Source organism: Cyclopterus lumpus, chromosome 7, assembly GCF_009769545.1.
Source record: "Cyclopterus lumpus isolate fCycLum1 chromosome 7, fCycLum1.pri, whole genome shotgun sequence".
Taxonomy (NCBI): domain Eukaryota; kingdom Metazoa; phylum Chordata; class Actinopteri; order Perciformes; family Cyclopteridae; genus Cyclopterus; species Cyclopterus lumpus.
The window spans coordinates 879,122-898,992 of record NC_046972.1 but is presented as its reverse complement, the minus strand read 5'-3'; the positions used below and the strand labels follow the sequence as shown (position 1 = coordinate 898,992).

The window sequence follows — 19,871 nt, the reverse complement described above, 5'->3', positions numbered from 1 at the left end:
ACGCGCGCGCGCACACAATTTTGATTATAGTATTAAGAATAACTTGCTTGACAAGTCAATTAAATGCATTCTGGTAGAGTTACATCACAATCGATCCATCCATCCACACACACACACACACACACAATTTGTATTATACTAATAAGAATAACTGTTAAAATATGGTTCCATTTTCTATTTTATTTTTGACCTGCGACGACTTTTTCAATCCAACCATAACCGACTACACATATAAATCCAAAGGAGCTCGCTAATTGCCAAAGTATTAGACTAATACACGTATTCTAAAAAAAAAAAATTAAGTTTTACTCTGTAGCATTTTCCTCCATAATATTACTTTATAATATAAAACTATTGAAACAACTGTGTGGGAAAAGATTTGGTCTGTCTTTGAAAGGTGTTGCACAAAAGTAATTTCCAATGTTGACTCACTTGAGTTCAGATTATTAAAAAACTGAACTGAACAATGAACATTTTAAAACAGATTGATTTCCCAACATTAGAAGGATTTGCGTGAATATTCTTGAGGTGTAATACACACACAAAGACCATATATATACAAATTAGATTACAATAATGATTTACTTTATTGTATATTCTACAGCAATTATCAAAATCAACATGTACCACGTTATTTACAAAAACATAATATAATAAAGTACAGAAAACAATCAAGTCAACTGTGAAAAATTTAAATCTTAAAACTCAAAACTGAATGGATCGCGGCATTATTTCTGAGGTGGTGGAGGCAAGATTTGATTACTCTGCTAATATGAAATTAAAATATTGAGGCTGGAATCAAAAATCATGCCTAGGCGTCTGTTAGAACATTGTACATGTTTGGTCATTTTGGGTATTGGAGATGTATTAGACACAGCCAATAATATCACAGGGGACGTATCCTGCTAGCAGCCACATCACGGTCTGGATGGGCTGAGATTACATACCTATTTTACCACACTGTAAGAGTTCTGCAAAAATATTTTTCTAATAAAGATAATATTGAGAAAAAACTACGTAAATGAATAGGTATGCACATGAGACCCAATCCAAGCTGACATAGGGCGAAGGCAGGGGACATATTGTTTATAAACCATCTCAATTTCCCAAAGCCAAAGGTGATGACATCAAATTGCACAATTGTTGCAGAACCAACTTAATGTGAACTTGCTCCATCTTGTGTGTGGAGGGATTCCCTTTGATAAAGGATCACTGGACCTCAGATATAACAAGTAATCTATTTCTTATTGAGTATGAATAATCAAGTAATTATTGAAGCAAATAGCTGGTATTCAAACACTATGAAGTAAGGAACATCCTTCAGCCAGTGGACTATGTACATACACTCCCCTGCTGAAATACTCTCATGCAACATCCTTGTTGGAAATCTTTAACTTTGTTCTACTTGACAAAAAAAGGCCTCCGTTTTGTTATATAATGTAATGACTTATAATGTCATTGTATTCAATGTGTTGTCTAACAGATGTCTCACAGATGGACTCTATTGTTATACAATATTTGGTTAAGATATAATATATGTATGGTGGATGATGGAGGGCTCAATCTGAAACAATATAATTTGATTATGTGGATGCGGCATCTGTTCAAGTGTAATATTTGCATGCGGAGGGCCGGACATTGTTTTGTTGCATTCCTGCGGAGGGTTTGACCTTTGACCTGGTTGTTGCATTCCAAAGAGGCTTGTCCTGCAGTAGCACCAGCCCTGCACTCACACTGCTTCTGTGCTCCAGAGAGACGATGCGTGTTGAGCTAGTTTAGACGAGGCACTGGACGCAGTAGCAAGAATTATCATCAGATACTAGCCGACACCATAGCATCGTCTTGAGGTAAAAGGAACGCCTTGTTCTGGGTCTACACAGTTAACCTAGAACGTAGTTAGCCATTTTGCTAAGTAGCTAAACCGCCATCGCATTGAGAGTTGCTTTGTAGACACACAGCAGGACAGCCGCAGACACCAGCGCAGAGGAAATGAAGGACAAACAAAAGAGAAAGAAGGAGCGGACCTGGGCTGAGGCAGCTCGCATGGTAAACGGTCTATTTTGAGCATTTAACTCGTTGCATGTAACGTTAAATGATGTATGAAGTGATGTGACGTGATGGATCCAGGTGTGTTGTTGTGTCCATTCTTCTCACGACCACTGCCTCTACACTACTGTAGTATCAGCTAGGTTAGCTCAGAGTATGTCTGGAGTCCATGTAATAAGGTGCATTAGACATGTGCTGCTTGTCTTTCTGGCTGCCAACATAAAGAGCTAGCCTCAGCGACGTAGCCCAACATGCTAACACTGGCTAGCACGCTAACGTCCACCTCTCCTGTTTTGAGCTCTTTGTTTGCTAGGAAGCAGGCTAGCTAGCCCGACGCTAATTACCATCTGAGCAAGCTGAGTGTGTCGTGATACGCGACGAGTTTACGCACTCCACGTGAACTCTCCAGTCTACACGACGTGATGTTGTTGCGCTCATAACGTTACTGAAACGGCTACCATTGTGCAACAGTCGCTATTTGCGTTAGCTAGATGATTATGCTGACCATAATGCAAGCTACCGCTAGCAAAGCCAACAGCTAACGTTGAACACTAGTGTGCATACAGAAGGGCATGGAATGGTGCAGGGACATCAAATACGTTACATTAATATTAGTGGACGTTACAGCAGCCAGACTGTGGGAAGATTGGGAAGAAAGTCATTAGATATTTAGGAAAGAGGTGCTGTCACGTGAAACGGTTGAAGGCAAACCGCTAACCAATAGCAAACTGGTGGGATTTTTTCAAAACTCAAAATATACACTTAATTAATTGAAAGTGCACGGCAATCTGGACAGTTGGCTACTTGTTGGATACGTCCATGTATGATTGTGTAACATGCTGGTCAGGTGTGGCTACTGTTCATCCCCAGTGTGAGGGCAATGGGTTCACTGGTTACTTGGGTCTGTTTGGCCGGATAGGCCCTTGTTTTCTTCTCGTGCAGCTGGTAGAGAAGAGAACCACAGTCACTGTCTCCTAGCTGTGTACACTTACATACACTGTAAAACGAGGAGGTTCTGCATACAATGAAAGAAGTTGTATTCACTCAGGTTTAGAAGGTCAATTAAAGGAGTAGTTGGTTATTTTTTAAAGCACATCCCTATTATATACAGACGGCGATTGAAGTATATTAGAAGGATTCGGTTTCATGGTCCTTATTCATATTCCTCGTAGAGGTCTCACAGCTGCTGGTCACCATATACATCCCTAGCTACTTCATTATGTACACCAATATAATTTTAAGTGCAATTCAGTACGAAAGCCCAGCCACATATTCTGCTTTTAGGAAGCGTATAGTGACCGGTTTTCTGCAAAAACTTTCACTATATGTTTATTATTGAGCTTGTGGTTAGTGGTGGTGTTGGACTGGTCTGCATTCAATTGAAATTAGTTTTGATTTTCTTCGCCCCTCATTTTTGCAAATTGGATGGGCAGAACATTAGTTCACCTCTCGATATAATGCAGGGGGATGTTGCCATAGCCAATGTCCACTCTGTACACATCAGAAACAAAATAGCATGGCTGTATCTTACAATTACAAAGATTGAAGTACTACAGACTACAAATACTGCATCCATCATGTGTACTACATTGAGGAAACATGACAAATTCCGTTTCGACTAAATGGCCCAACTGTGTTAAAAGTATGAATCCAATATGACGCCACGGAACCATGGTTATCCTGTGCATAGTTACCAACAGCGCCGGGTCAGAGCTGCAGAATGGTTTGGGGGCACCCTTTAGCTTTCTACTCCCGTCTTGGGTGTAGAAAGTCTACATCCGGTGAGTTCGACTAGCCGTGCACCAATCTACCTTTTTCCCCAGTTCCAATATCTCAATTTGCCTATTAGTTAATAACAATAGCATAACATTTACATTGCATATTTACACTACATTTCATTACGATCCAAAGCAATTTTCTTGAACTGTAGGTTAAGTAGGCTTCATATAATGTTTAAAAAAACAAACTTAAACAAATCAAGAGCAATGCATGATTAACCATTGGCAAGTAGTGGTGTCAGGATTTCAATTATAAATTGGAAATCTATTGAAATGTGTAATAATATAGGGTGTATGAATGTTAGTTACTCCTGATATGCAGATAGAATCTTAGCCCCTCCCATCAGGGTATGAATGGGTGAATGATGTCATATAGTGTTAAAGCGCTTTGAGTGGTCGGAAGACTAGAAACGTGCTTTACAAGTACAGGACAATTTCAATCAAAAGTCAAACAACGGTGTAGAAAAAATAAATATAAAAAAAAACAACCATCGGATAAGTTAAATACAAAATGTCCGTGGCTGCTTCTTAAATCTGCTTTGTTGCACATTTGTGTCATTTGATCTATTAACAGAAATGGAATATTATATTCATAACTTTTTTCACTGGTGTACAATCACTTGAAACCTGAGAAGTGTTGTGTTTTCATGAGCTCAGAATGAGCCCTTCATATCTACATAGGAAGCAGGTCCTCTTCAGAGTCCACCATGTTTCTACAGCAGAACAGACTAATCACACACTGACTAGACGGAGCTTTTGACGGTGTTACCTGAAGGCCTTGTCAGTTCTCAGACATGCTGTGTAAGCAGAGGGGTGTTTAGCTAGATGTCACTAAATCCCTTATTAAACATGACATTACCGGACATGGATACAAATACTTGCGCAATCATTTGTTTGCTTAAGCTGTAACAAGACATTTGAAATTGTGATTCAATCTGTTGATATGACTGATGGAAAGGCTTTCCTTTTAATCGTGAAATGGGCACAAACAAGAGTTCAAGTAAATGATGGATAAATACAAAAAGATTAATCATAAATTACTTGTTCTAACTTTTTACAAATTCCCTTATTGTTTATGTACTTGTATCATTTTTAGTTAATTTACTACTTAAACTTATGTATTTATAAATGTAGTTTATTCAAGTTTATTTTACTACTGTAAATGTCCCACTCACTACAGTATGCTGGTCACATTTGTTGAAATGTGTATGTATATATGTGTATATCTCACTCAAATGGATAATCAAATATCAATATGCATATCAGCCTCAACCAAAATTCAGTATCCGTTGGGCTCTAATCCGAATGAGGCCTCTTGTGTTTCATTCCTGAAACACTGCTTCTCTTGCTCTCTGACCTGCTTCTGATAATGTTGCGAGCAAAACAAGATGTTAGTCTGCTATACCATTTCTTAACTTGTCAATCATGTTGAATCTCTTGGAGAAATTGAGAGGCACTTGCCAGATCTTGACTTGTCATGTGTTCATGTTTTTGTCTTAGTGCAGAAGTATGTTGTCAGTCTGGTAAAAACAATGTGGGTGTTTTCCAGGTTTTGGAGAACTTCTCGGATGCACCCATGACTCCCAAACAAATCCTCCACGTCATCCAGACCAAGGGGCTGAAGGAAATGCGGTCAGACACACACACACACACACACACACACACACACGCTGTAGTAGTGTCAGCCGCTACGGCTGAAGTGGTTATCAACTGTTAGGATGCAAGCTGTTCTCTTGAACCTGAGTGCTGTAACTAATGAGAGGAGTCCTGAATGGTAAATTAACCCGGACTTGTATAGATCTTTTCGAGTCTTCTGACCACTCGAAGCGCTTTCACACTACATTACATCATTCACACACTGATGGGAGGAGCTACGGTTTCACTTAAACATCAGCATTGTAATTAACATTCATACACATTCACACACCGTAGGCACAGCTACGGGAGACATTTTGCCCATGGAAACATCGTCATGAGCTAGCGGAGACGGGGATCGAACGGTCGGCCCTCTGATTTGAAGGACGACCCTGCTCACCACTGAGCCACAGTCGCCCCGTTTTGTAGCAGAGCAGTACCTTAAGTGTAGAACTACAGGCCCAGCACAGTGGCACTGTGGCTCATTTGTCCATTATTCATCATTGTATTTGATTCGATTGAATAAAATACAAAATGTGTCTTGTGTTTTAAGCAGTCAGTGAACTGACCTCGCAGCACACACACATCAACTGTACGTGTGTGTGGTTATAACCAATGTTCTTTTATTTCCTCCTACATGGACCAACTGTCCTGCTGATGGCCTAAACAGGAGGTAGGTTGGAGGATCCGAGACCTTCATTCCATATATTAATAACTTATTTTCTGTTTTTCATGCTCTTGTCCTCTAAGGCCTATCTGTGCTTGCACTTGGCACAGTGTGCTTTCGTGGTAAAGGCAAACGCAATATGCCCAATATTGTAATTCTGGAAAATGTCACGGTCACCATTTCACATTTTTAAAGGATCTGAGACTGGGCGCATTATGCTTTGCTCTCAACATGGCAGGCCTCTCACAGCTAACAATGCTAACAGTGCTAACTATGGCTAAAGAGTAAATGGCGTTTACCTATTTCTAACCAGAGGGTTATATGCTTCTATGACGATGCTGTAACCGCCGTATGAGAGAAGTCCAGAGCGACGGCCGTGAGCTAACCAGTGGGGCTCGCTCACATTCACACACATGGAAGTAAAGCATGCACGGCCTGGCAATGTAAATAATAAAATACACAATTAAAACATATCGGAGGTACACTTTTTGTCATATCTCACTGGTGCTTTATTCTATCATTCATGGCTTTTTCAATCAACGTGTTCCTAATGACTTTATATGATCACTTTCTGTTTTAATTCATGCTTTTTGAAGAATCATTTTAAATAATGTATTGGGGGACTCCAGTCAAAAGCAGCCATATGCAGTTTTAATAGATAACATGGAATAGATGGATTGTTTGCTATGGGTCCCAATTTAAAGTAAAGTACTCTCACACATTTCCTCATATGCTCAGCCTATATTCATTTGAAACAATATGCAAATTATTTGTATCTTTCCCAACATAATATCAGTTATCAGACAGAAAAACAAGATGCAATCAACATTTACCTGCGCAAAGGTTGTTATTTCGTATTTAATGTTTTCAAATGGCAAAACAATACAGAGGCATTTTTACTGTTCAAGAAAAAAAGAAACGCAATGTAATCAAAGCAGGGGCGTTTGTAGGATTCAAAAAAGGGGGGGGGGCTAAGCCCCAAGGGGAGTGTCACCCCCCACACATTTTTCAATCTGAGAGTGTGATTTTGCTCTAGTTTTGCTTGATTCAGTATATGTGATATTCATTGTGATATTTTATGCTCATTTGGACACTATCACTGAGATAAAGATGAACTAGTTCAGTGTCAAATATACCATTCAATGGAAAATAATAAAATATATAATATATATTAATGCAAAAAATAGAGATGTCGATAGTTATTTCTTGTATTTCGAGTTTGTTCACACTCGCTCAATGGAGACAGTTTCTAATGAAATAGCTAGCTAGCTATTCCCTTTTATTTCCCTCAAGTAAACCTGAATGTAAGCAGGTAACACTCGTTAACTACAGACAGACACATTCTGTATTTACCTGGACTTACAGGTAAACCTGAATGTAAGCAGGTAACACTCGTTAACAACTACAGACACATTCTGTAACTACCTGGACTTACAGGTAAACCTGAATGTAAGCAGGTAACACTCGTTAACTACAGACAGACACATTCTGTAACTATCTGGACTTACAGGTAAACCTGAATGTAAGCAGGTAACACTCGTTAACAACTACAGACAGACACATTCTGTAACTACCTGGACTTACAGGTAAACCTGAATGTAAGCAGGTAACACTCGTTAACAACTACAGACACATTCTGTAACTACCTGGACTTACAGGTAAACCTGAATGTAAGCAGGTAACACTCGTTAACAACTACAGACACATTCTGTAACTACCTGGACTTACAGGTAAACCTGAATGTAAACAGGTAACACTCGTTAACAACTACAGACAGACACATTCTGTAACTACCTGGACTTACAGGTAAACCTGAATGTAAACAGGTAACACTTGTTAACAACTACAGACAGACACATTCTGTAACTACCTGGACTTACAGGTAAACCTGAATGTAAACAGGTAACACTCGTTAACTACAGACAGACACATTCTGTAACTACCTGGACTTACAGGTAAACCTGAATGTAAGCAGGTAACACTCGTTAACAACTACAGACAGACACATTCTGTAACTACCTGGACTTACAGGTAAACCTGAATGTAAACAGGTAACACTCGTTAACAACTACAGACAGACACATTCTGTAACTACCTGGACTTACAGGTAAACCTGAATGTAAACAGGTAACACTCGTTAACAACTACAGACAGACACATTCTGTAACTACCTGGACTTACAGGTTCACTCCGTGCATCATTGACTTTGAGCTAAACTCCGTTAGTGAGAGGTCAGCACAGCAGCCTCCCCAAGGTCCTATTGTTAAGTATGATGATAGGTCATTGGATTGTAATTTGACGGGGGAGAAAACATACAAACCTGAACGCACGCACATATGTAGCATGTTAGAGTTATGAATAACGTGTCCATGTGAGAAACAATAGTTTAATTTAATGACATCACCCAAAAAATGTGTATAGCCAATAATGCAAAATTATTTTGGGGGGGCTGAAGCCCCTTACAATAGGCCTAATGACGCCCCTGAATCAAAGTACTATTTCAAGTTACATTTTGTGGGGTTTCAAGTGGTAAATGGAAGATTGGTTAGCTACAGATGGGGACATCTATATTCAAATCACTAGGTAATATTGTCAAATTGGCACATGTTGGACTGATAATGCCAGGGTAAAGCTGACGACATCATAAATACTCATCATTCCCCATATGAGCATTGACCTGACTGAATAAAATGTTCAGACAGAGAACAAGTGTTCTAAAGTTGATAAGACACTTAACCCCAAGTTTTTCCCATCAGTGTATGAATGTTAGTTAGTCCTGATGGGCAGGTGGCACTGTGCATGGTAGCTCCTCCCATCAATGTACATTGAACAGCTATGAGCAATTTGGGGTTAAGTGTCTTGCCCAAGGAGCCTGGCTCTACATTCCTCCACCAGTGTTATTAATAGTTTGACATGATTGTGTAATATTCTGGAAGATTTGAGTCTTTCCAGTAACAGTTTGATTGCACTGACTGTTCGGTGTTGTATCATGTTACACAATTATGGTTGTGTAGTTATATCGTGATATCAATATACATCTCATATATATTAAAGTTTAGAGACTGTTGATTGATAAAAGCAGCAGTTAGTGCCTGATTGGTCTACTGCAATACACTGTATAGCAAAAATAATCACATTTATTCAGAAATCCAATATTGTCGTCAAACAGTCCTTAAGGATTTGACAAATTACTAATACAATCATAATTATTAAAGGGATAAATACCACAATAGAAACCTCTGACAGTTGAGCTGTTTATATCATCTGTGGTGTGCAGTCTGTCGTCATATCCCCCAACATTAGCTTTCAGTGATTCCTTAGAGCAGGATGGCAAGCTTTATTGTAATTGGAAGGTAGAACTATCACTTCTTCAGATCTGAATGTGGCTTCATGTTCATTGTGTCCAGTCACATGAGGTGTAACTGAGTGTAACTGTGTGTGCAGTGGTACAGCACCCTTGGCCTGCCTGGTCACCATGCTGCACTCCCAGGTGAGGGGAGACCGAGTCAAGGACAGCATCTTCTTCAAGCTTCCTGGACGGATGAGCCTGTTCACTCTCAAGGTACTCCAACACGTTTCTCTTCACTCTCGACGCACGTATGTCACTTTACATTACCATCAGTATTGGTGGCAGTACTATATTGATCCAAAACGTTGCATTTCAAAAAGTCTATCAGACGGTTAGTACACAAGTTCCGAAGTGAACATCTGTATTGGGAGCCGTCCATCTGCCGGTCGACTTGTTCATGACAGTGCGGACTAAAGGTTGACTCAGTTGTTTTTTATAGGACTAGTCAGGTTATCTATTGCACGACCACATAAATCAATTGATGCATCACACATGGAGAGAACATTGTTTTTTCTTCACACTGTAGAAAAACGCCCTCCAGTGGACAAAGGCGACGTCGGAGTCGGAGACGCCAGCTGAGCCGGCCAGCAGCACCACCGCCTTGGCTTCCAGCAGCAGCACAGCTGCAGCAGGCACGGGGTCGGCCTCGGTCGGCCCCACTGAGGCCGCTGAGCAGGAAAGCTGCGACTCCACGGAGATCACCGCCGCTGCCAGTGGAGACAATGACGGTAATACTACACCACACACAAGATGCCTCTCATGTGGGGGTTTTACATTACAGTGGGGTAGTCAAGCCTTGCAATGAAACACTCAACTCTTCTTTTGCCATTACGAAGCAGAGGTGAAAACGACTCCATTGGACTTGTTCCCCACTTTTCTCGCCTCACTCATTGAACACTCGACTGACCCATGGAGAAACCCTTCTAGTATGTCATGTCAGTGGTGACCTACATGTGGCCTCATGTGTTTACGGGCAGAGACCCATATGGGGAGAATGTATGTAATAAATACATCCACCTTTCTAAAGGTTGACTCAGAGAGTTGATGATCATCTTCTGGTACCAGATACTCAGACTAGTACAGAGTTCTACCGGATAGCAGTAATGCAGTCCCTGCCTCCATTAGTAGTTATGTGGAGAGGCAAGTGCTGTTGTAGAACATCCGGTTCTGAAAAGTGAATCTGATGTGTCTTAAACCTGCATTCTCTCTACTGACCACCATGGGGCGACCCTCAGTAAACATTGTAAACATGTGCTTATGATTTCAATCTCTAGTTCTACTGTCTAATAAACCATAGAGCAGGGTATGATTTTAGGGCGGGGCTACAAGGTGATTGACGGTCTCTACCAGAGCTGGATACGGTGTCTACCGCAATGACACTCCTCCACAATCCAAATATGGCGACGGACAAAATCACAGGTGGCGATGGCTGACATGAGCATGAACATGAGGCTTAAAAACCGCAGTCCACAACCCAATGGGTGCACCTCGAGAGCTACATCCACTCCTTGTAGAACAAAACTCATTCCAACCACTTGCATGTTTTCCCCAAGAAAATTGTAATGGTAGTAAGCCACCCAGATCTTGAAGCATTTCATTTCATAATCAGTTAAGTTAGAAGATAAGGGGCCCATTTCCTAAAAGTGTATTGATTTTTTTCTTATTAATATTTTTTGGGAGGCAGTCTTTACACCTCATGATCATAGCTGAGAGTTGGAATGTAAATTGACTCAAGGGGAGGCTCAGCCGGATGCTTTCAACAGTTCAGTATGTCTATTGTTCTTTGACTGAATGTCTTGGCAATTTAAATCAGTTCCAGTTTCTACTCATTTGTGGCCTCAATGAATGAACAAATGTGTCTAAGCACCTGTAAAAATGTTGTATATGCAAACATTTTGTAAACATGCATGGTCCAAAATAGCCTTTCATTAACTCATATATTCTAGAAATATTTAATAAAAACGTTTATCTGTTAGACTGGTGCGAACAGACCACAAACAGCCTTTAATGTTATACAATGTAATGTAGAGTTGTAAATGTGTTTCTCTGTGACCTGAAGCCTCGGTGGATGAGAGCTCGTCCAGCGCATCCTGCTCCACAGAACTGCAGACTCCCAGCACCCAGCCCCAGACCCGCCTCAGCAGGGCAGCAGGACAGCAAGGACGCACGGATACGCAGCAGACCCAACATGCTCAGCACACCCAGACCAGACTGAGCCGCTCCAGACAGGTCAGCTGTTGTTTACAGTGGAAATCATAACATGGGTTTGAGAGTCTACAGTTTGTTTTTAAGTTGGATCTGAATAGTGTAGCTCCTGACAAGTTTAAAATGTTATCCATGTGCAATGCGTTTGGAATTGATGGACAGGAAAACGGTCCTGCTTTACATACTGTGTCATGTAGAACTGTGATCACCTGTCCATCCCACTATTTGTGTTGCTGCAGTCGGGGAGGCAGAGGAAGAAAGCAGTCATGATGCCTCGTGTTGTCCTTACCCCTCTTAAAGTGAATGGAGAGCATGTCCCTTCAGGTAAGAACCATTCTCTTGTCTTGAGAATATCTGCATTAACAATACACAAGTAATGAAAGCAAGAATTCAGAGTGCTCATGAAAAGTTAAAAGGCACTATCTGAAGGCAGAAAAATATCCCATTGTGTGGTCTTTTGTGCTTAGCTGCATAGACCTTCAGATAATGTCAACATCTGGCTGAGAGGCGAAGTTAAACGTTTGGTTTTGCTGCGTCAGGGCCCATGAAGAGGAGTCGGGGAGGGGTGGATGTAGACTTTGAAACACCAGGCTCCATCCTAGTCAACACCAACATCAGAGCCCTCATCAACGTGCGGACCTTCTCAGCCTTCCCCACACACTCGCAGCAGCAGCTGCTGCAGCTCCTGCCAGAGGTGGACCGTCAGGTAGGTTTTGTTTCTGTCCTTCCAGTTTATCCCCAGCATGGATGTCTGTAGTGATGCAGCATACCCCAATAAGTACCACACATTAATTGAAAAAGAATCAAGAGGAAAAAATACAACCATTGTTGTGGATATTTAGTGCAGGAGTCAACATCACAGGTATTGCTCTGTGCCTTTTTACTGCTGATTCATTACAGATTGGGCATTTAAGGCTAAGTAGGTAGCAATTGTTGTTGATTAAAAGAGACAAAAGCAGAAACATAAAGCATTGCTTGCATATGACTTTGCTGTGTAATTGACATACATTAGTCTGACAAAATGCTGATCTGCAATCTGTGAGAAACATGCATTTTGTCAGATATTGTTGCAGTATGTTAGCCTGTTTGATGTGGGGTATAGGCCACTTTATTCCTCTGGAATATAGTTTTATTGCTATTTGTACATCATTTCCACTCTCTTGCAGATTGGACCAGATGGTATGGCTAGACTGAGTAGCTCAGCTCTCAACAATGAGTTCTTCACCCATGCCTCCCAGAGCTGGAAAGAGAGGCTGGCAGAGGGTACGTGATTGGTCAATCGTGGACAAGCTGCAACATTTAACTGAGAATTCTGCCAGGCTTCAATACTCAGAACTGTGAGACGGGCTGTGGGGACAGAGACAGTGATCAGAAAAGCCAAAACTAATCTAAAAATTATTATGAAGAAGGAGAAGAAATCATAAATGCAAGCAAAGAAATTCATGCTAAATGGCATCAATGGGCTCCAGTAGTAGGCCACACATTGTAGAAGTACACTAACAAAAACCTCTGCATGATCTTGGTGAATCAGTCCATTCAGGGATCTGACTCAGGGATTGTTTGGTCTTTATACCGCTGCTGGGAGCACTGTCTTGGAACATTACTGCAACTGAAAATCAGCTGCTTATTTTAACAGCTGAAGGGTGGCGAAGTCAGGTTTCTACCAACAATTATACTGGTTATACACTTTTTTTAAACCTTCACATGTGTTTGACACATTTAGGTGAGTTCACCCACGAGATGCAGGTGCGTTTCCGGCAGGAAATGGAGAAAGAGAAGAAGGTAGAGGCGTGGAAGGAAAAGTTTTTTGAAGAGTACCATGGGCAAAAGTAAGAGCCAACCCATTTCATCCGAGTCTGAATCCACTATTCACACAACAGCCATGTTAGTTTGTCATATTTGGGTCGGTTTCTTAAAGGTAACCTTTATTAGTTGACTGCTAGTATCAATAGTATTACTTAGAAAAGCCGTGATGTAGATATTAATTTCGACCGCATGTTTTAGGCTGTTTTTCCATCTCCTTTGCTGTCCTCCATTTAATTTAGACTACTCTGGTATGACCTACATCAGATAAGGCTACTACAAAATGAAGACACATGTCAGTGTTTCTTCAATGCACTAAAACGTAGTTTGTGTACCTGTAGGTCCGGCCTGACACAAGAAGAGTCTCTAAAGCTCACCGTGAGTGAAGCCAGTGAAGTTGCAGCCAGTGGGCTGGACAGTGATGCAGCTGTGGTGGCAACCGGTGCGCCCAAGAGACGCAGCGTGGGTCGGCGGAGGAGAGACGGCAGGATGAGGAGACGCACACGGGCTGACCTACGTCGGCGGGCCCGCCGGACCCTCTGCAAGGCCACTCCTCCAGCCCTGCAGTCTGCAGAAGCAGCTGAGGGTGGTGCTGCACTGGACAGCCCGGCAGCTTCTATTGGCTCTCCCATGTCCGACAACGCGGTTGTTACTGGGGAGGTGGTACTGCAGGCCGAGTGTGGCGTGGAGCTTTCAGCTGAGAGTGCCTCCATAGAGCCAAAGGCCTCTACCACTCCAGAGCCAGTCACATTGCCAGTCACATTGCCAGCCTCCACTCGTACCCGTACCCCTACCCCTACCCCCACTCCTACTCCTACTCCTACTCCCACTCCCACTCCTACTCCCACTCCCACTCCCACTCCCACTCCCACTCCCACTCCCACTCCCACTCCTACTCCCAGCCCAGCCTCCAACAGTGCAAACGAAGAGCCTGAAGCAGTGACCCGCCTGCTCCCAGAGGAGGCTCCACCTGTGCTGGCATCCACCTCCTCACCATCTTCTTCCTCCTCTTCCTCCTCCTCCTCTTCTTCCTCCTCCTCCTCCTCCTCCTCTTCTTCTTCGTCTGCTTCCTCGCCTGTTTCCTCACCCTCCTCACCTTCTGATAGACAGGGAGCGTTTGTCGCAGGCCTGGACTCTTCTTCATCCTCCTCAGCGTCAAGTGCCACAGTCGCTGCCGATCCGCTGGATGACACTGCCTCTGTGGTCACCTCTATTACAGGAGGTACCGCCACCAGTAGCCGTGACAGTAGCCCCTCAGCCAGCCCAGCCACCACCCCTCTGCCCAGTGCTCAGCTCAAGGAACAGAAGAGAAGACCAGACGAGACTCAGGCCTTCTCCAGCTTCCCCGAAAAGAGGCCGCGGCTTGACGACCGTCAGTCCTTTCGTACCACAATTGACAGTGTCCGTTCAGAGAAGCTGCAGCCGACAACAGAGGAGCCCAAGGTGCCGCCTATCCGGGTAAGACTTTGTGCATAACAAAGATTTGCCTGTTCAGCAATGAGTTGTTGTCTGGATAAAGTTTGATTCACTGTCCTTGTGTCTCTGTCCCAGATTCAACTGTCCAGAATCAAACCCCCCTGGGTCAAAGGTCACCCCACCTACCAAATCTGCCCCCGCATCGTGCCCCCCGGCGAAGGCTCGCGGCGGTCGGGGACAGGGGGCGCGCGCACCTTGGCGGACATCAAAGCCCGGGCCCAGCAAGCCCGGGCCCAGCGCGAGGCCGCTGCTGCTGTTGCAGCCACTGGCGAAGGGGCAGGGCCGGCCGGCGTCAGGCTGCGGCCTGCTTCTGGGCTACCGGATAGCAGCAATGGACGAAGAGCGCGAGAGCATCCAGGACCTATCGAGCCCGGAGGAGGAGGAGGGGGACCAGGAGGAGGGGGAGGTGGAAGAAGGGGAGGTGGTGGGATGGAGGAGCAGGGATTGTCTTCAAGCACGAATTCGTCTGGAACACAACTACAGCTTCTCAATGTAGAGCCGACACCCCAGCCATCCCCTTCATTGTCCTTTACCTCAACATCCATGTCTTTGGAGCCCCCACATACCCCAAGCCCTCCTCAAGAGGAAGCAGCTGGGGGGTCAGAGGCTCTAGAGGAAGTAGAAACAACATCAGCCAGTGTTCAGAGTTCCTCCAATGAGCTCACAGATGAGGCAGCTCACTCGCCCTCTCCAAAGCCTGAGGAGCCTAAGTCTGCTGTTGCCCCATCAGAGATGGCTGACAAAGGTTCTGAAAAACCCTCACTGGCTCCGACTTCCATCCCAGATTCCCTTCCCAGGTTCGGGGCTCAGGGTGTGGATGTTATTCAGACGCTGTCAAGCTCCTGTAAATCCAAAGAGCAGATGCAAGGGAAGGAGGCTGGGCTGGGTGGCGTTATCCAGCATGGTTCCTACCACTTGGAACCCCAGGAGGTATTCTCTCACTCAGCTTCAGAGAGACGGAAAATGGACATATCCTCTCCCCAACATGCAGACTCTGGTGGAGAGAAAGACGACGAGGCTGGGACACATAGCGACTCCACGGAAACAGCTTCAGACTGTGAGAATGACATACAGGAGGACGAGCAACAGCAACCTGACGAGGACTGGTCCCCCCAAGTGAGCATCAAGAGAAATGGCCAGCTGGTCCTCTGCAGCCCTCCTTCTCAGAACCAGCAGCCAGTCATCCAGGCCCACGTTTCCAGCCGTCATGGTCAGACTGTCATCCAACCGTGCTTCCCCAATGGCCTGTCTCACCCTCAGCACAGTAGCTCTCATTACCAGAACCACCAGTCTTTCCCCACAGCCCACACACAGGGGCTTAGGGACATCAGCGCCGTGGTCAAAATGGAGCCTGGGGAGGATTGTAACATCTCCAGAGAGAGCTCTACTGAAGAGGAGTGTCGTGGAAGTTTAAAACCCTCTGTCACTCACCCAACTGTTGCAGGTGCCTCCAAGAGACTGGCCAGCTCAGTCAGACCAGTATCTAGTGTTGAGGCCAACAACCCTTTGGTCACTCAGCTCCTACAGGGCAGCCTGCCCCTGGAGAAAGTTCTACCCTCACACTCTGCCAACAGGCTGGAGATCAGCAGATTGCAAGGACCCCAAGCCAGACCACCAGTGGCAAGGACCCCAGGGCCTCGCAACAGGCCTGAGGTTTCAGCCCAGTCTTCTAGCCCAGAACTTGGTGCAGCTTCTCGGATCAACAACCAGTCTCCAACAGGTTGCCCAGTGTCCTGTTTGAAAGAGGCCCCAGCTGGACCGCAGTACAAGTCTCAGCAGGCTCCCGGGGCTGTCCCGGTCATCACCTCTCTGCCACCGTCCTCATCCTCCTCATCCTTCAGAAGTAAGTCAGAGCTTAGTTCTCAGATTGCAGTGGAGTCTGCAGTTATAAAAAACGCACATGGTTCTCAGCCCTCCCCGGGGGTCGCTCCAGACAGGCTGGCCCACCGAACCATGCCTAATGGCCCCTCTCCTTCCTGTGCAGACCCGTGTCCCACAGAGGTGGTGCCTACTATTAAGATCAACTGGCGGCCCTCACATACTCAGCCCCACCTCTCACATCAACTGCAGCTGTCTCCTGCACCCACAGTAAAGAATGAAGTAGGTGTGCGGCCCCCTTGCCAGGCACTTGCCAAATCGTCCCCCATTAAACCCATGAGTATTACCAAAAAGGAGCCGGGGGGCTCAGTGGACGGCTACCTGAGTGGAGGGGCGATGGAGGGGCTCCTCAACATGGAGATGACTTTAGCGAGGATGGCAAAGAAGGAGCACAGCAAAGTTACTTACTCCTCCGGCTCTCCCTCCTCCTCCCCCTCCCCCTCTGCTCTTCCCTTCCAGCTGTATGGGAAGTTCCCCAAGCATGGGGGTGTTGGAGGAGTAAGCTACACTGCCAATGTTTCAGTGATGGACAATAGCGGTTTCTCCCGGAGCATGGCGGACAGTGTGCTCCAGCTGCGCCCCCGCTTGGCCTCCAGCCAGACCACCCTCAGTATCCAGGCCTTTACTGACAGTACGGCTGAAGAGGTGGCGCTCAAGTGCTCATGCCGCCTCAAAGCCATGATCATGTGCCAAGGCTGCGGTGCCTTCTGCCATGACGATTGCATCGGGCCCTCCAAACTGTGCGTGTCGTGTCTGGTGGTGAGATAGTAGCATTGCTATCTGTACAGTAGCAGCAGTGGGACTGGGAGGCTCCAGTTTGTACAGAAGCCTGATTAGGGTAGAGCACACAGGAGGAGCCTGGCAGGCAAGATTTGCCTTGTATAATATAAGTGGTCTGTATTTTTGTTGTTGCAGATTTTCTGATTTTTTTTTTTAGCTGTACTTATATAATATTATTATTATTATTATTATTATTATTATTATTGTTGTGAATTTGGGGCATGGTTGATTGTAAATTGTGCCTTTTTTGTTTTGTTTCCTCAAAAACATTTACCTCATCCTATCTCCCTCCGGCGGTCATCTTTTGGTGGGTATCATTGTTTTGGTTCCTCGGCAAACTGGGACTTATTGTTGTCTCTTTGCGCAAAGAAGTATTTTTTTAACCATTAAAATGAGTAAATGACTGTTTCACTGGTTTGTGTTTTGACTTATTTCATGGTTCCCTTAACTCCGAGTACAATGACCAAATAGAGTGATCATTGAACGGTGATAGGATCCTTGAAGCCTTTGATGAGGGCCCAGACAGGCCGTTAGTTTGTATGAAGATTCCTCTGTAAAAGTCCACCAAGTCAAAGATAGCGGTGGTCCATGCCTTTTTTAATACAAAGGCATTTCAATACTTTTTTTTTTTTTAAAGGCAGCTAATGCACAACTTGAAGGGGACAGCAGTCTCTCATTTATGAGGATAATTCTTATTAAATTCAGTTTATTTTGTATAGCCCAAAATTACAAATTACAAATTATCCTCAGAGGGCTTTACAATCTGTACACATACGACATCCCTGACCTTTGACCTCACATCGGATCAGGAAAAACTCCCCAAAAATAACCTTTGACAGGGAAAAAAGGGAAGAAACCTTCAGGAGAGCAACAGGAGGATCCCTCTCCCCGGATGGACAGAAGCAACAGATGTTGTGACCAGATGAACAGAGTTACATAAACACATTACATGTATTAATACTTTGTAGTAGGCATGGACCACGATCCAGATTTCCACAATCCATAAAGCAGAAGGAGGAAGAGAGAAGGGACATCAGCAGGGCCATGGCAGGAGGCCAGACCATTATGCAAGAGGGCATCGCAAAGGAGACAGGGCCAATGAGGCATCCAATTCAGTTTATTTTATATAGCCCAATATCACAAATTATGAATTTGCCTCAGAGGACTTTACAATCTGTACACATACGACATCACTGACCTTTGACCTCACATCGGATCAGGAAAAACTCCCCAAAAATAACCTTTGACAGGGAAAAAAGGGAAGAAACCTTCAGGAGAGCAACAGATGTGCCTGATTTTTTAAATGTTACGTAGGTGAAAAAATGCAATCCTTGAGATTTGCTTCACATGAGAGTTAAAGGACAGGTCTCGGTCAAAGATAACTAGAGATTCTTTACAGTGGTGTTGGATGCCAGGGCAATGTCATCTACAGAAACCACATCACCAGATAATTATAGATATAATTCAGTATCATCTGCATAACAATGAAAGTTTCCTGATAATATTGCCCAAAGGAAGCATATATAAGGTAAATAAAATTGGTCCAAGCACAGAACCTTGTGGAACTCCGTGATTAACGTTGGTGGTCATTGAGGCTTCATCGTTTACAAATACAAATTGAGATCGATCTGATAAATAGGATTTAAACCAACTTAGTGCGGTACCTGAAATGCCAATCGACTGATCCAGTCTCTGTAATAGGATGTCATGATCAATGGTGTCGAACGCAGCACTAAGGTCTAATAATACCAGTACGGAGATGAGTCCTTTATCAGCACTAAGGTCTAATAATACCAGTACAGAGATGAGTCCTTTATCAGCACTAAGGTCTAACAAGACCAGTACAGAGATGAGTCCTTTATCAGCACTAAGGTCTAACAAGACCAGTACAGAGATGAGTCCTTTATCAGCACTAAGGTCTAACAAGACCAGTACAGAGATGAGTCCTTTATCAGCACTAAGGTCTAATAATACCAGTACAGAGATGAGTCCTTTATCAGCACTAAGGTCTAACAAGACCAGTACAGAGATGAGTCCTTTATCAGCACTAAGGTCTAACAAAACAAGTACAGAGATGAGTCCTTTATCAGCACTAAGGTCTAACAAGACCAGTACGGAGATGAGTCCTTTATCAGCACTAAGGTCTAACAAGACCAGTACAGAGATGAGTCCTTTATCAGCACTAAGGTCTAACAAGACCAGTACAGAGATGAGTCCTTTATCAGCACTAAGGTCTAACAAAACAAGTACAGAG

At 44.0% G+C, this 19,871-nt stretch overlaps 1 protein-coding gene across 3 annotated transcripts; it reads left to right on the top strand.

Moving 5' to 3' along the window:
- The first annotated feature begins 1,690 nt into the window (after nucleotides 1-1,690).
- asxl1 (ASXL transcriptional regulator 1) lies at nucleotides 1,691-18,028 on the top strand. 3 transcript variants are annotated; one of them, XM_034536811.1, is made up of 12 exons: nucleotides 1,691-1,847; nucleotides 1,951-2,046; nucleotides 5,374-5,457; nucleotides 9,569-9,688; nucleotides 10,002-10,203; nucleotides 11,535-11,704; nucleotides 11,920-12,004; nucleotides 12,220-12,386; nucleotides 12,847-12,943; nucleotides 13,404-13,509; nucleotides 13,825-14,941; nucleotides 15,035-18,028. In XM_034536811.1, the coding sequence occupies exons 2-12, from the start codon at nucleotides 1,990-1,992 to the stop codon at nucleotides 17,603-17,605; spliced, it is 4,776 nt and encodes a 1,591-aa protein (XP_034392702.1). In that variant the 5' UTR covers nucleotides 1,691-1,847; nucleotides 1,951-1,989; the 3' UTR covers nucleotides 17,606-18,028. The 3 variants fall into 3 exon arrangements, with proteins under 3 accessions (XP_034392702.1, XP_034392703.1, XP_034392704.1); XM_034536812.1 differs by having other exon boundaries at nucleotides 1,691-2,046; nucleotides 15,035-16,802; nucleotides 16,944-18,028; XM_034536813.1 differs by lacking the exons at nucleotides 1,691-1,847; nucleotides 1,951-2,046; nucleotides 5,374-5,457 and adding an exon at nucleotides 5,464-6,132 and having other exon boundaries at nucleotides 9,571-9,688.
- The last annotated feature ends 1,843 nt before the right edge of the window (nucleotides 18,029-19,871 follow it).

Coding starts and splice junctions, on each gene's coding strand:
- asxl1 (XM_034536811.1), top strand. CDS start 1,990: ATGAAGGACAAACAAAAGAGAAAGAAGGAGCGGACCTGGGCTGAGGCA. Junction 5,458..9,568: donor AGGGGCTGAAGGAAATGCGG/TCAGACACACAC, acceptor AACTGTGTGTGC/AGTGGTACAGCACCCTTGGC. Junction 12,387..12,846: donor TGCCAGAGGTGGACCGTCAG/GTAGGTTTTGTT, acceptor ACTCTCTTGCAG/ATTGGACCAGATGGTATGGC.